General features: G+C 34.7%; 2 protein-coding genes and 1 pseudogene across 2 annotated transcripts; 1 reads left to right on the top strand and 2 right to left on the bottom strand.

Annotated features, from left to right (window-relative positions):
* Window positions 1-52: 52 nt before the first annotated feature.
* Window positions 53-2660, bottom strand: LOC109167292 (pentatricopeptide repeat-containing protein At4g04370). Its single transcript, XM_019316311.1, has one exon. The coding sequence runs from the start codon at window positions 2560-2562 to the stop codon at window positions 301-303; it is 2262 nt and encodes a 753-aa protein (XP_019171856.1). The 5' UTR covers window positions 2563-2660; the 3' UTR covers window positions 53-300.
* A 381-nt stretch (window positions 2661-3041) lies between these two features.
* LOC109167294 lies at window positions 3042-5178 on the bottom strand (annotated as a pseudogene).
* A 4883-nt stretch (window positions 5179-10061) lies between these two features.
* LOC109167293 (probable pectate lyase 16) lies at window positions 10062-12391 on the top strand. Its single transcript, XM_019316312.1, has 4 exons — window positions 10062-10761; window positions 11174-11277; window positions 11441-11579; window positions 11865-12391. Exons 1-4 carry the CDS (start codon window positions 10087-10089, stop codon window positions 12084-12086), a joined length of 1140 nt encoding a protein of 379 aa, XP_019171857.1. The 5' UTR covers window positions 10062-10086; the 3' UTR covers window positions 12087-12391.
* Window positions 12392-16928: the final 4537 nt, after the last annotated feature.

The following is a 16928-nucleotide window of genomic DNA, read 5'->3' on the forward strand; positions in this document are numbered from 1 at the left end:
ATTTGATTGCAATTTCCCTATTATTATGCTATCTGATCACACCTAGTCAATCTCCTAATGAGCTCTCTTTCGCTCAAAAATAAATTTATAGAATTTACATAAATACATACTCAAAGAATATTATATGATACATGGACTCTCAAGTTCTATTCCTTCACTTTACAATCTGATGTTATAAGTTATATTCATTCTGTGGGTACCAATAAAGATGTCTACCTCAACAATTTGTGTGAGGGAGTAAAATCTGGGAGTCCAAGTAGTATTTTTCATAACGCTCCTTGTAAAAGCAGGATCTAAGTATCAGTCACAAAATTCTAGGTCTGGCATGAACACCAGTTCCCTGCTCTCCTTGCTCAGATTTTTCAGAACACACACAATATCATCATGTTGAGGATGAGAACTGTGGCCCATGAAAAAAGTTGTAATATTTCCCTGTAAATCGATAAAACTCCAACCAGGAAGTTTTTTCAGGCCAAGAGATTTCATTTGGAGCCAGGCCTTACCAACACCCTCCCACTGGGTATTTGAAGCATAGCTATGAGCCAGTTGCACATATTTTCCAGCATCATCAGGTTCCAACACAGAAATTTCCTTTGCAATAACATCCCCAAGCTCTACAAGACCCTTCGCTCTACAAGAATCAAGTATTATACCCAACGCATCAACCATTGGCTCGGGGAACATTGTTGTGTAGAAGTCGTACGCTTCTTTAACCCTACCAGCTCGACAAAGGAGATCAACAATGCAGGCACAGTGTTCCAGTTCTGGCTCGATTTTGAAATCATTTCTCATAGACTCAAACAACCTCATGCCTTGCTCAACAAGTCCATTATGACTGCATGCATAGAGAACAGTTAAAAAGATGACACTGTTTGGTATCACCCCACATTCAACAAGCTTCGAGTACAACTCCAGCGCAATCTTTCCTTCTCCATGACTACCATATCCAGCAATGATCGTGCTCCACGAGACCAGATCACGTTCCAACATCCTGTCGAAACACTTCCTTGCAGCGTTTAAGTCACCACACTTGCAGTACATATCTACCAAAGCAGTGTCAATCATAATGCAAGGTCCAAGACAGCTCCGCATAACAAAGTTGTGGATCCACTTCCCCTGCTGGAAAGCTCCTGTGGAGGCACAAGCTTGAAGAAGAGAAACAATAGTTATTGAGTCAGGTTTTTGATGTGTTATTCTCATTTCATTAAACATATGCAAAGCCATTGATAAATGTCCGTTCTGAGCATGCCCTGCAACAATGGCATTCCACGATACCACATCTTTTTTCTCTATCATATGGAAAATGATGAGACTTTGCTTTAAATAGCCACACTTAGAATACATAGTGACAAGAGAATTTTGGGCAGGAGAGTCAATTACGATTCTCTGCCTCAGTACATAGCAGTGTATTGAGGTTCCCACTTTCAGTAAACCCAACTGTGAACAAGCTGCAAGTACACTGGCTAAGGTACTAGTAGATGGTGCAGTTCTCGAATCCAGCATCCAACGAAACACTTCCAATGCCTTGTTTGCATATTCATTCTGAACAAGACCCGAGATAACTGATGTCCACAAAACTGCATCCTTATTGTTTGCTTTCTCAAAAATATTAAACGCGTCCTCCAAGTTTCCACATTTAAGATACATGACTATAAGTGATGTTTCAAGATGTACATCTGATTCAAATCCGTTTGCTATGATCTGACCATGCACCAATCTTCCAATTTCAAAACTACCCTCTTTTGAAATTGCAGAAACCAATGACCCATATGTTTGAGAATCAGGATCTAGACCTTGAAACCTCATTCTATGCATAAGCCTCAATATTTCTTTGGTGTTCCCCTCCAACACATAACCTGAAATCAAAGAATTCCAAGAAACAATATCCTTTTCAAGCATGGATTCAAACAAGTCCCTTGCACAGCCAACTCTTTCACATTTACTGTACAAGCTTAACATACAATTCATCAAAACTAAGTTAGATGTAAAGCCATATTTTACAATACTAGAATGAAAGCATCTCACTTGGTTGCTCTCTGTTACCCCAGAAAGCAATGTCAAAACAGTAATGGCACTGGGCTTTATCCCATCCTGTTGCATAGAATTATACAAGAAGAGTGCATTCCAAATATCACCACTACGAGCATAACACCCAATAATCGCTGTCCACGGGACAATACTCCTCTCATGCATTTTTTCGAACAAGTTGTGAGCGTTTTCTGTGTGCCCAAATTTAGAATAGAAGCTTATCAAAGAAGAGGCAATGTAAGGATCAGAAAAGTACCCGTTGACAAGCACGTGTTGGTGGACGGAAAGACCGAGACGGAAGAGGTTAAGGGAAGTGCAGGCTTTGAGGAGGCTGGGGTACGTAAAGTTGTCGGCGAGAATAGAGGCTTTTAGCATGGAGGCGTAAGTGAGTAAGACTTGGTGGTGGGCGCCTTCGGATGAGAGGCGGTTGATGGTTGCAATAACTGACTTGGTGGTGGTGCCGGCGACGGCGGCCGTCGTAGATTGAAGTGATGACAGTGGAGGATGAAAGCGGTTGGGCGAGAGCTTGTTCATGGTATCTTTCTGGTATCCTCACTGAATCACTTCACTATCATAAATCGTTAAATATAATAACGGTAACGTTTAACGAACACGATTCCTTGCCATTTCTGCTTTTTGACTGCAAGCATTTTTATTTCATTTTTCCTTGTTTGCTCATCAAAACAAGATTTAACCTGACCACGAATTAACAACTTGATTTACCTCTTTATAATTCCAATTTGAGTCGATCAATTATAAACAACTTAACTTGATTTACCTTTTTATAATCCTTTATTGACTAGAGTCACAAAACGAAGTATATCTGTTGAATAGTGACTACGAATTTTCCTCATCAAACAAAGACAATCTCAATCAAATTTTTTATAATCCTTTATTGACTAGAGTCACAAAACGAAGTGTATCTATTGAATAGTGACTACGAATTTTCCTCATCAAACAAAGACAATCCCAATCAAATTAATCAGACTGTTGACTAAGTAACTATAAAGTTCCAAATTCGACTCAACCATATAAACATAAAGTCTCAGAGAATTATGATTAAAAAGTTAATATCATCATTCCAGCTATAGTTATAGACTCGGGCTTGGCCAGAGAGCTATAGGTGAAGGTAAACCATTACATAAATGGAGGTCTCAATCAGTTCTTAGGTGCAGCAAAGAAGCTAAGGAAATTTTCATTATCTATGAATCCTCCTGTCAAGAAAGCTCTGTCGAATAGTGAATTTTCATTATTGGCGATGAATTTGGTTCTTCGAGTCATCGAGTGTCTGGTAGTAGCTAGTTTCATTGCTTCTTTGGATACTCCCTAGCTCCAAATATTGTAGATCCAACTCTGACATTTGTACTGCCCATTTCAATCTGCAGCAACCAGTGAACGCGTGTTAAGTTTACCTGGGAAGAGAGGAAAGTATTCTCGATTCCTATGGAGCTCTATTTGTGCCATAAACATGTTTTCATGGTTCCAACGAATCAATGGAGCTGGAATCATTTTATACCAGTCTACACTAAAATATACTTCAAACTATTTTAAAATTAGGTAGCAAGGGGCCAAGGGATTAACATAACGAGGAAAGTTTACTCACTGCAAGTTCAAAGTCACCGGACATGCCCATTGACAGCTCACACTGCTCTTCAGCTATTCCAAGTGCCTTGCATACCTCACTTCTACAGTTTGCTAATGTCTAAACGCAACAGATTCAATTGTATCAGGCCATTTTTATCGAGAACAAAATGGATGCCAACAACAATGTATTATATAACTACCTTAAAATTCTCAGGGGTCGAAGTATAGTCAGGCATTCCTATTGTCATCAGGCCACTGAATTCAAGATTCGGGCAGCTTGAACTAATGTGTTTGACAAGGTCCACACACGCAGCTGGCTCAACACCGGATTTAGCTGCGAAAGATAGAAACTTGGGGTCGTTATATTTCTGTTCTTATAATGTAAGAAAAATACTTTACAAAAGAAGCATGCAATCCTACTAAGTCAAAGACCTACTCCAATTTACTCACTTTCTTCTCCACTTGTATTCACTTGAACGAAAACCTTCAATGGTTTCCTTCCAATGTTTCCAACCACTCGATTAAGCTGATTTGCAATCTGCAGGATGCAAAGTAACAAAGTGAACTGATTCGGTGCATCGGAGGTAGTAAAGGCATTGCCATAGAGCAAATATTATGATAGACTATGCATATTAATATTACAGTATAGAAGGGTATTTCACAGCTTATTGCTCCAAAAGCAAGTCATTTTGAATCTAATTAGCTATCAGCTAACAACTAATTTACGAAACACTTTTCTACAACCAGCTAATCCCGATCAACTAACAGCTATTTACCAAACACCCCTTTCATTTTTCCTAGAGATGAATTTGCTAGGTTGTATTGATACTCGATAATGAATTTCTGCATATTCAATTTGTTGTAGTGTTTTTTTTTTGGTCTTTTTACGAGGAGGACCAAAATACAGGATAGATGTGTTTACCTTCTCATCATCAACAGTCTCCACCATTGCAAGATTTGGCACACCAGCTGAAACGATAACCGATATAGAGTAGTTACAGATCAATATTCACAGGCAGCAATTACACCATACTAAAGACTCACACTCCAATTAGGTATGTGGAACATACTCAGAAGCGGCTTTACTTTATTGCTCTGCAAATTGCCGATGAAATGCCACTCTATATCCTCCGGAAGCTGTAATTCACAATCACTCCATCAAATACAGCAAGACAAGATAACAATCCAATGGGATAAACAGAAAATTTCACGAAGAAAGGCGTCAAAGTTGGGGGAGAGAGGACCTGTGGAGCTTTGTCGACGAGCTCTTGGACATAATTTTCGCCGAAACAGCGGTGGCCAGAGTCGTAAACTTGGCGGATAAGGGAGGCTGGCTTGGTCTTGCTCACGGCGACCACCCGAATCCGGTCGGACTGGCGGCCGCAGCGTTCGCCGGCCTGCTGCACCCGCTGCAGAACCGATCGCAGCGCCGTAGATGCCACGCCGTCTATGGCGGCGGAAGAGGCCATTTCCTGATGCTGACGGCTGTGGGGAATCTTCCTTCTCTTCTTTCTCGATCTTTCCTGTTGCTGGTGCTTCTTGGTTGTTCATTTTCGTTAAATTTAGAGTAAATACCCAAATAGTCCCTCGACTATAGCTAAATTCACAAATTAATCATCGATTTTCAATTTTAATCAATTAAGTCCTTAACTTTGTAATTTTGACACGATTTGGTCCTCTATCATTTTGACCGTTTGTTGACCGTAATCGACGATCTTCAGAAGAACCTTCAGCTCTCGTTGGAGCACGTGGAGGCCTCCAGGATGACGTTACACTGGTTCGGAAACACGTCGTCTTCTTCGCTCTGGTACGAACTCAACTACATTGAATCTAAATGGAGGATGAAAAAAGACAACCGAATTTGGTAGATTGCTTTCGGCAGAATTCAAATGTAACAGTGCGGTCTGGAAATGCAATAAGAACTTTAAAAAATTGACGATGGACTATGAAATTACATATATATCCTCAAAAATCACAGTCAACAAACGATCAAATAGACAGATGACCAAATTGTGTTAAAATTACAAAGTTAAGGACTTAATTGATTGAAATTAAAAGTCGATGACCAATTTATGAATTTAGTTATAGTAGAGAGACCATTTTAGCTATTAAGTGATATACCATAAGTTAATTGAATGGATAATTGTTTGTGTACCCCTAAAAATATCATGCGTTACCAAAGGCAAGTTGTACTTGTGAAAAGAATAATGCATAATTATATGCGTTGATTTTAGACAAAGTACACAAATATACAAACTAAAATCGACAAATTTGATTTACAATTAGTTTTTACATCAACAAAATAGAGGTAATTCAATTACCTTCAATAGAAATTAAAGTATTTTAATGTAAATATACAATTAAAGGTGTATTAAGATTATGTGGTTTAATGGTACTTGGGTTGGACTTTCATTTAGAAGGTTGTGAGTTTGAGCCTCAATGGCGTAGATATTACATTGATAGGTTTATAGAATACTATTATGTGTTTTGAATACCCCATCAATTGAAAAATTCATACCCAAATAAAATAAGGGTTTCATTTCCTTATTCATTTTTAAGCACTACTATTAGTAACCATTCCTATTTCACCCTACTACCAAACATGGTAAATACTTTCACCAAAACCCATTAATATTACCTAGTATTTGATACCCATTCCGATTTCGATTCCCATGTGCGAACCAAACACACCCTAAGTACTTTTTGCGTGACTTAGCTAATATTCTCTAAAGTAGTATCATCAAGTAATACTATAACAGGGCGTTTGGTTGGAGGGATTTTAAATTCCCTTCTCACTTAATTCCCACCTAATTCCAAAGGTCATTAAATTCTGTAGTTTGGTTGGAGGAAATTGCAATTCCATGGAATTGCAATTCCCCCATTTTCATGGAATTAAAATCCCATGTCCCCCCTGGAATTTTAATTCCTGGAAAAAAAAAGATAGTGATGAGTCAAAATTACCCCTTTCCTTTTTAACCTAAAATTAATGTCTAACAACAATAATGGACATTTTTGACTTTATACTACTTATTCCCTTTCAATTCCCATGTATACCAAACATTGGAATTGAAATTCCCAGTAATTCTATTTCTGTCAACCAAACACTGGAATTTAAATTCCCACTTTATTCCCAGTAATTCAACTCCCATGAAATTACAATTCATTTCCCACATAATTCCCCCTCCAACAAAACGCTCTGTAAGTGTTCAAAAAAAGTAAAAACTTCACAAAATATAATACATTAACTACTATTTAATCACATACTGCGTTGGAAATTTATATAGTAATAAAGATTAATGTTTCAGATAGATTATCATGAAAGCTTAAATAATTTTTAGAATTGTAGAGTTATAAATATTATTTTAATTGAGTAAAAGTTAATTAAAATACAGAGAGAAATTTATCGTTTACCACGGAAGGATTAAAACAAATCTTCCGGATGACTTTTGATTGAACCAAAGGATGATATTTGCCGCTTTGCATGAATCGGAAGTTTACCGATTTGCGGATAGTGTAAGGTTTACCGACTTGATTTCGGCAAATAGCATGTGTGCTGGGTTTGAATCAAAAGCAGCACGTGTGTTGTGCATATTTGCCGCTTTGCATGAACCGGATGTTTACCGGTTTGCGGATAGTGTAAGGTTTACCGACTTGATTTCGGCAAATGCCAAATAGCATGTGTAGTGCTGGTTTTGAATCAAAAGCAGCACGTGTGTTGTGCTTACTTTTCATGTTTCCCATGCAAAACTTTTGAGCTTAGCAAATATTATATATATATAATTCTTGGAAAGTCATTTACATGTGGTTCATAGCATTTCAAAGGTTCATATTATGTATATATATTCATGATCAACATGACCGTAATTAATTTTCTCTCATAATAAATATATCTTTTAAGATATATTTTATGAAAGTTGAGTTTTAAATTGCAATAATTTCCATGTAACTTCTCCAAACAGTTATATTTATATCTATAAATATATTAGAGAAACGTCTGGAAGATACACAAGCAATAGAATTCCATAATACTGAGATATTTCACAGTTCTTCAATTCTACAGAAAATCCTTAAACAAAGCAACTTAAGAATTTCATTCATCTTCTTGTATCTCATAAGATTAAATATTGAACCTTGTTACTTTATATGAGAGATATTTAAAGCTTATAGGAAAGTGATTACACACTTTGAAGATTTCATCTCCTCACTTCCCTTCCTGTTCATATCCCATTTATCTAACATAATGTCACAATTAATTGACGATACTAGTTAAGACTTATCACGAAAAATAAATGATAATCTAAGGACTATAATAATGAAGTAAGAATGAAAAGAGTACAATAGAAAACATAATTGGTAAGTAAAATATGTATTCCATAAGAAAATTCAATTTCAAGCAAGAGCACTTGTCATCAATTCATTACATGTAATTTCTTTGACTATTTATATTTTATACCTATCTACAAGGCAGATAAAAGACACAATATAATAACAATCTTGTACACTGAGTGGTGTCTAGCTCAAGTAACAGATAGTAATAAGGGAGCGTTTGGTTCACGGAATCTTGGATTACCTCCAGGGAAGTAATGTGAGATTTTGAGAATGTAAGGGTGTGTTTGGTTGGTGATTTTTGTCCATAAGAATGGGTATGAAAGTGATTGTTGTTGTTTGGTTGATAGGTTTTTAGAACACTACTATGGGTTTCGAATACCCCATCAATTGAAAAATCCATACCCAAATACAATAAGGGTTTCATTCCCTTATTTATTCTCAAGCACTACTATTAGTAACCATTCTCATTCCACCCTACTACCAAACATGTTAAGGGTGTGTTTGGTTCGCACATGGGAATCGGAATCGCAATGGGTATTTTATACTTTGTAATGGTAATGGGTTTTGGTGAAAGTATTTAACATGTTTGGTAGTAGGGGGTGGAATGTGAATGGTTATTAATAGTAGTGTTTGAGAATGAACAAGGGAATGAAACCCTTATTTTATTTGGGTATGAGTTTTTCAATTGATGGAGTATTTGAAACCCATAATAGTGTTCTAAAAATCTAGCAACCAAACAATAACAATCACTTTCATACCCATTCCTATGGACAAAACCCATCAACCAAACACACCCTAAATACTTTCACCAAAGCCCATTACCATTACCAAGTATTTGATACTCATTCCGATTCCGATTCCTATGTGCGAACCAAACACACCCTAAGATTACCTTATGTATTTGGTTTGGATTGTATAATATAATATTACTTTGTTTGGTTAAGGGTTATATTTTAGGTTATATGGATCAATTTACAATAAGGTCGTCAATAATATATATATATATATATATATATATATATATATATATATATATATATATATATATTTATTTATTTATTTATTTATTTATTTATTTATTTATTTATATGTATAAATGTATATCAATGCTTAAATATTAAAAAAAAAAGCTAAATATATAAATATACACACATGTATATTTGATTATATAAATATATATTTATTTCATTATTATTATTATTATTATTATTATTATTATTATTATACAAGGATTTGTTAACAAGGGCAAAGTTGGAATAATTCAAGGTAATCACATTACCTTGAAACATTACTGTCGCATAAGCTTTCAGGTAATATAACATTATCATGTAATCTCATCATTTAACCAAACAAGGTAATAAAACATTACCAGACTCAAATTACCTAGATAATCTAAGATGACCTGAACCAAACGCCCCCTAAGAGTAATATTCCAAATTTCACTTCATTAATTAACACTAATATTTTTGGTCTCCTCCCAAAATGTTGAATCTTCAACCTAAGGTCATTCACATCCCCCGACAGAGTATTTAGGAAGATGAAATTACTGTGACTCAATGGCTCAAATGAATCTGTCCATTTTGAACATAATAATCTCACACTAACGCTGTCGAAGTTTAAAACTTGGTCTCTTAACTTATCTCAAATAGTGTCTACCGAACCAGTAAGCTAAACCGGTGCCGGATATTTTTGATCCTCTTACTAACTATCTAACAAGGAGTATCTCAGTAGTCTCTAAGGGCGGCAAATCTGATCCATTGACATTGAAGCGCAAGATCGAGTTTAACAAATTAAACAACTTAAATTTGCAGGTCAAATGAATGGTAATAAACTATAATATAACACTGAAGTCAAACACTGAAAACTGATCAAATTCAACCCACTGGAGCATCTAAACCAGCAAAAGCCAATCACCCAAAGCTCGTGCAATCACGTCTATTCTATATACTACTAGTTTGTAACATAACACCTCCAAAATGTTAGCCAAAATATATTAATTCCAAAATAAAAAGAGTCACTCCCAAAACAATAGAGTCGTGCTCACCATCTTGTCATTCCCCTCTATATTAACAATATAATTCATTCCTTTTAATTATCTAAACCAAATCTACTTTTCTTTCTCAATTTATCTCCTCCAACCTAGCCATGGCGGCTGCCGTAATCATCATCATGCCGCTTCTCGGCATTATGGGTTTCGTCCCAACCTTAAACGCCGCCGCCGACAAGGCAACCTCCATGAACGTCATAGACTCCTGCTGGCGCGCCAAGTCGAACTGGGCGTCCAACCGCCGCGCATTGGCCGACTGCGGCGTCGGGTTCGGGAAAGACGCCGTCGGCGGGAAGTATGGCAACACGTACGTGGTGACCGATCCGTCGGACAACCCCGGGAACCCCAAGCCCGGCACGCTTAGGTACGGCGCTATTCAATCGGCGCCGCTGTGGATTATGTTTGCTAAGGATATGGTTATTACGCTGAAGAATGAGCTTATGGTGAATAGCCATAAGACCATTGACGGGAGAGGGGCGACGGTGGAGATCGCTAATGGGCCTTGCATCACCATCCAAGGCGTCACCAATATAATCATACATGGAATTAGCATGCACGATTGTAAGCCCGGGAAGTCCGGCACCGTGAGGGATACTCCCACGCATGCCGGCCGCCGTCGCGGCTCCGACGGCGACGCCATTTCCATCTTTAGTGCCTCTAACATTTGGATTGATCATTGCTACCTTGCACGTGCCGCCGATGGCCTCATTGACGTCATTCATGGCTCCACGGCCATCACCATTTCTAACAACTATTTCACTCAACACGACAAAGTAAGCTTTTTTAATTTGTTTTCCCTTTTCTTTTTTCTTGCCACAAAGATGAAATCCTCGTCTCAAGGGTCGAAATTATAGAATTTCCAGCCACCTGAAAGTGATCTTAGATTAAGTAGAAAGCAAAAAGTGGTCGAAAATAGCGACAAAGATTTTTCGACACCAAAAGTGGTCGGAACAAGTCTTTCGACTTGATTTAAGATCACTTTCATATGATCGGAAATTTCAGAATTTCTAGCAGTGGGTTCCCATACCCCAACCAAGTAGATAGTAGAGTAAATTATGGTGACTCAACAGCCTCTTAGGCAGGAGGACCAATCCTTATATCTACAAAAAGTTCTGCACATTTGATCATGATCTTATGTTGTTACTTAGCTAGTAAATAACTTTCTAAAACGGCATGGACTGGCAGGTTATGTTGTTTGGGCATAATGATAACAACGTAGAAGACAAAGCTATGAAAGTGACAGTGGCGTTCAATCATTTTGGCCCCGGTTTAATTGAAAGAATGCCTAGGTATATGGCATAACTTCATTTTTTTGTAACATTATTGTTATGTAAGAGATTTTTTATGTTGTTAATAATAGCTGATATCAATAGGATTGATACAATTAGTTATAGTGTATATAGTCATAGTTATTTGATATATATGTGTGTTTGTGTGGATGTATATATACAGGGTGAGACTAGGTTATGCTCATGTTGCTAACAATAGATACACTGGATGGTTGATGTATGCAATTGGTGGGAGTGCAAACCCTACCATTTTTAGTGAAGGGAATTACTTTATGGCACCTAATAAATCCGAATCGAAGCAAGTAAGTATTCTGTGTTGACTCCAACTTTCATTCTTTTTTATTTATGAAAAAGTTGGCAATTATTATTAGCTCTAGTGGCAAAAAATCACAAAAAGGTAAACTATGTGTGTTATCCATAACTGCTTGGTTCAAACAAACAGTTTCCATAGAAAATTAAATTTGAAATTTTGTTGTTATTAAGTTAATTGTTTAACTGTATACATTAAAACGAAAAACAAGTAAAAGTGAAATATGTTGTATATTAATGAAATGCAAATGGTTGATGAGAAGTATATATATTAATAGGTTACAAAGAGGGAGGTAAAGAAAGGGTGGTCGAACTGGAAATGGAGGTCGTCCAAGGATAAATTTCTAAATGGGGCATACTTCGTACCTTCCGGATATGGAAGCTGCGCGCCGTACTACACGAAATCTCAGTCGTTTCCGGTGGCCGACGGGTCGAGGGTTCCGGCGCTCACGGCGGACGCAGGGCCGCTGAGATGCTCTTACTCCTCCTCCAAATGTTGAAAATTTGTGACAATATATTTAATTTGTGTGTTTTTAATTAATTAATTAATTTGTCCCACACCACTACACCATGTACCATTCATGCATGAAAATGTTTAATTTATTAAAATATTGGGAATGAGTGGAGTTTGACACCAGTTTTTTTTAAAAGGTGATTGAGCTACGCATGCACTAATCATGCTTGTCTTGAACTTTAGGGTTTTTAAGCTTTCTATCCTTCATTCGTAACAATGTTAGATACTAAAAAAGTAAGAGATGTAACTTATGATGTAATTTGGAAAAGAAATATTGACGGGCGTAATAAAAACGACATAATATATGATTTGATTATTATTCGGTCTATTTTTTCTTTTTCTTTTTTTTTTTTTTTGTTAAAATTATTGTTCGGTCTATAGTTTAATTTAAGAATTTTATTCAACTTTATTTAGTTCTCCAAATTAAAACCTAATTGAAAATTTTGATTGGTAAAAATCTCATACTAAAATTAGTTAAACTCATGTTTCGTCTCCTAGAACTTGCAAATTATATTGCAGAACTCGGGGTTTATCTTGCAATACAAGTAAGTTCGTTTTTATCATACTACACAATAGGGTGTGTTTGGTTCGCACATAGGAATCGAAATCGGAATGGGTATCAAATATTTGGTAATGGTAATGAGTTTTGGTGAAAGTATTTAACATGTTTGGTATTATGGTGGAATGAGAATGGTTACTAATAGAAATGCTTGAGAATGAATAAGGGAATGAAACTCTTATTTTATTTGGGTATGGGTTTTTTAATTCATGTGGTATTCGAAACCCATAGTAATGTTCTAAAAACCTATGGGCAAAACCCACAAACCAAACACACCCTATATTTAGTATATTGTTATATAAACTCCGTTCAGGATATAACAATTGCGAAAAACAAAGAAACCTCATTCAAAAATGAAATCATCATTATTATGTTTTGCAATCGTTATAGCGTGCACCATGATCCTAAATGATGTAGTTTTGAATTTTAATTTTGACGGCAACCGTTTGTTATTCAATTTACATTATATTACATTTTTTTTTAAATACTGTAAAGCATTCGTATGTGTCTTGTGTTATGCGTTTTTGCGTCTCATGTTATGAATTTTTGTACCATAAGCGTATGGATTCTATACCTGAAATAAGAAAATATAACATGCGTTTTTGTATCTTGTGTTATGCATTTTTGTGTCTTATGTTATCCAATTATGTACCTTAAGAATATTGATTATGTACATGTACTAAAGTAAAAAATATAAAACATGTGTAAATGTCTTGTGTTATGCGTTTCTGTGTTTCATGTTATGCAATTCTGTCCTTAAGCGTATGGATTCTGTACCTGAAATAGATTAGTAGTTGTGTAACACACAACATATTGTGTGTCTTATTTTACGAATTTATGTCTTGTATTATGAAATTATGTGCCTATAAGACATATATTATCTACATAAATTGATTTGAAAATAAATAAATATATATATATAACATATATATGTGTCGTGTATTGTGAATTTTTATGTCTCGTGTTATTTTACGAATTTATGTATTGTATTATGAAATTCTCGTGATATAAATTGCATATGTTTTCTCTCAAAATAAAAAATAAAAGAATTGCCTATTTTTTTGGATTTGGGCCTATTAAAAATTCTAATCCTAACTTTCAGAGTCGGTCATCATGCAATCCAGACCACACAATCCAACTACACATATAACGTAATTATAAAAAAATGTTGTGTTCCTGGGCCAAAAAATCCATCAGTTAATTTGTGTACAAGTTCATTTTTTGAATGTGTGTATATTATTTGGATACTAAAAATACAATATTTTATATATATTATCAAATAATATAATGTACTTTTAATATATAAATAATGTACTTTTAGTATATAAAAAATGTACCTAATATTCATGATCCACACATTTATGTGAACCATAGTCTACACAATAATTTGCCCTCTACACAAAGGTTAAGTTGGACAGTGTAAAGAATGTTCACATTTGTCATCAGAGCATATATTTTGCAATAGTTGATTATTCAAATAAACTAATAGTTTAATTTTACTAGTAATTGACTAATTATATTGTTCGATCTCCTAATTATCTCTTTCACTAAGTTTTTAGCACAAGAGCCCTCGAAATCATAGTGTAATTCTTTAAGAATGTGCATGTTCAATCTTCAATTGGGTAGTACTAGGGTTAATTTGCAGCTAAAACGTAACCTTAGGTTTATTTAGTATAGTTAGGTTTGATTAATAAAAAAATTATCAAGTGTTAATGTGATGTTTCTTTGATATGATCCTTGCCTTTTGTCGCATCCAAACACTAGCTTTTTTCTTTGTTACATCATTGAAATTTGTCTATTACTGACTATTTTTTCACTAATAAAAATAGGAGGAGATAATAATTAATTAGTAAAATTTTCAAAAGTTTTGACCATCAAAAATGAAAAATAAAAAATAAAAAATTTTGAACGATCAACTCAAAATTTGAAAATTATTGACAAACAATAAAATAGGTCTATTTCCGATAATGTCATTTTATTCCTAACCTAATATTTCATGAACCAAACATTTGTAAGTTTTTTAACAATACAAATATAATGTTGCGCTGCTATCTTTTCTTGTTTCCTTCTAATCTTATTTAATTGACAATAATACTGATCTAAGCACAATGCAATATATATGAAATAGTTCAGAATCTTATAATATAATCACCCATATAAAGTTTGATCGGTGAGGGCATCTCTTCTCAGATATGATTAACTTATTGCGTTATATATATGCTTAATTAGCTTTGAGCTTTCACATAAGTTGAATGGTCCCATTCAGTAGCCATATATGCCTAATTTTCTTGGGCGTTCTAGAAGGATGCTTTGAAAACACTTATATATGGAGTATTATTTGGATTCAAAAATAAATAAATAAATAAATACAAAAAGGTCTCCACTTTCCATTAAAAAAAAAATAAAAAATAAAAAATCCCTTCAAAAGGCCTCAACTTGTGTACTTATGCCATCCTGCATTAATTTATTTTAGGTGATGAAAGAAAGTTACAATTACTATCTAAAAATGTAATAAGTAAACATCACTCTTATATAATAGCTTACAAATCACACAGAGGAGTAAATTACACTTAAAAATTATAATAAATTTATTTTATTTATATATAATACATATATTTTACTTAGATATCACATCGTAAATTAATTTATAATAAGTTACATTATTATCAAATCAAACAAAATATTAATGTGGTGAAACACTATCCAATGAAAATGGTGGTGTGAAAATTGAAACGTATGTTAGTTTGTAAACTCCCTACGGTATACGCAATGTTGAATAGCTAATACCTAGTCAAGATTAGAAAAAGTGGGTGTGTTCTCACGACCTAGATAGCAAGCTACCTAAAAAATGGAAGCAATAATTAAGTCTATGCTTTTTCTTTGCTTTCGACAACTTGGTCCGACACATCAACGTTGCACCTGCCAAATTTCAACTTTTGTAGCTTTCCAATCTATTGTTCCATGCACACGAGACTAATAGTTAACAATTGAAGTACACATACATGCATATATACCACGCACTCTAAAAAATCTATAATTTTTGTATAAGAAAATTGTGAATTTTTTTTTTTATTTGAATTTGAGATTATAATCAAAATATTATATTGTTCTCGCGACACGGCTCAACTGGCTAATTACTAATTCAAAATAATTTCATAAAATTTATTTTACTAACAAGATTTAATTTATTATCTCCACTACTTTCCAAGACTAATACATCATGGCCCTGTTTGGTAAACAGTTGTTAGCTGTTAGCTTATCGGGTTAATTAGAAGGTATAACTAGTTGATAGCATTAGCTGATTCTAGGAAGGTGTTTGATAATTAGTTGTTAGCTGTTAGCTATTTGTTGTTTGTTATAATTTCCTTTCTTAAAAAGTTAATTGAGAGTGGTTCAAAACAGCTTTTTGAAATTTAGCATTTTGTAGTTAATTTTTTAACTAAATTAAACAATTAATAGTGGTCAAATAAATCAAAAATTAGCTAATAGGCTACTATTTTACCAAACTGGGCATATAGTTCATATTTGTTGACGAAGAAAACATAATGTCGACACACTGATTGAAAGTAATACACATATATGCCTACCTTCGATTACGTAAATGTTTGTGTAATTATTAATTAATTAACGAGTAATTATAGAGACAGATGTACTTAGACGATGATTATTATGATTTTAAACGAGGAGGATTAGGTATTTGAAAACCTTGTTTTGGACTCTTCTCTTTCTCTCTCACGGACTCAACACACAGCGCACACGGACTGGAGTTGAAGTCTTAGCTTGAAGATAAGTGCAGTGGAAAATGGCATTTCAAACTTCTGTTGTTGACTATAAGATATACTCTTATTGGATTATATTAGACATCATCACCACTTTAATTTGCAAGTTATTATGTTAATTGGTTTCTGATACAACCTATGGAAATGCTCTTCTTCAAATCAAGAGCTAAATTTCAGAAAAGAAGAAGAGACATGTTTGTGCTTCGAGAGACAGTCCAATTCCAAATGATTATGTTTCAAGTAGCAGTCTAATTTCATAAAAGGAGATAAAGAAGATATTGTCACCCGACAATTTCAATATATTCTTCAGTCATTTCTTCATGAAATACATAGACATTTATTTATACATGATAATAAGTATAATTTTATAAAGTACAAAATATGTCAAAGACCTTGTGTTTAAGCATGACTGCATGTGGAGCCGTGGGGGCGGTGTTGACTTATTGGGCTTCAATAGATTGAGAAAGTATATATAAACAAATATTACATG

The sequence above is a fragment of the Ipomoea nil genome, unplaced genomic scaffold (genome assembly GCF_001879475.1).
Source record: "Ipomoea nil cultivar Tokyo-kokei standard unplaced genomic scaffold, Asagao_1.1 scaffold3147, whole genome shotgun sequence".
Classification (NCBI taxonomy): Eukaryota; Viridiplantae; Streptophyta; class Magnoliopsida; order Solanales; family Convolvulaceae; genus Ipomoea; species Ipomoea nil.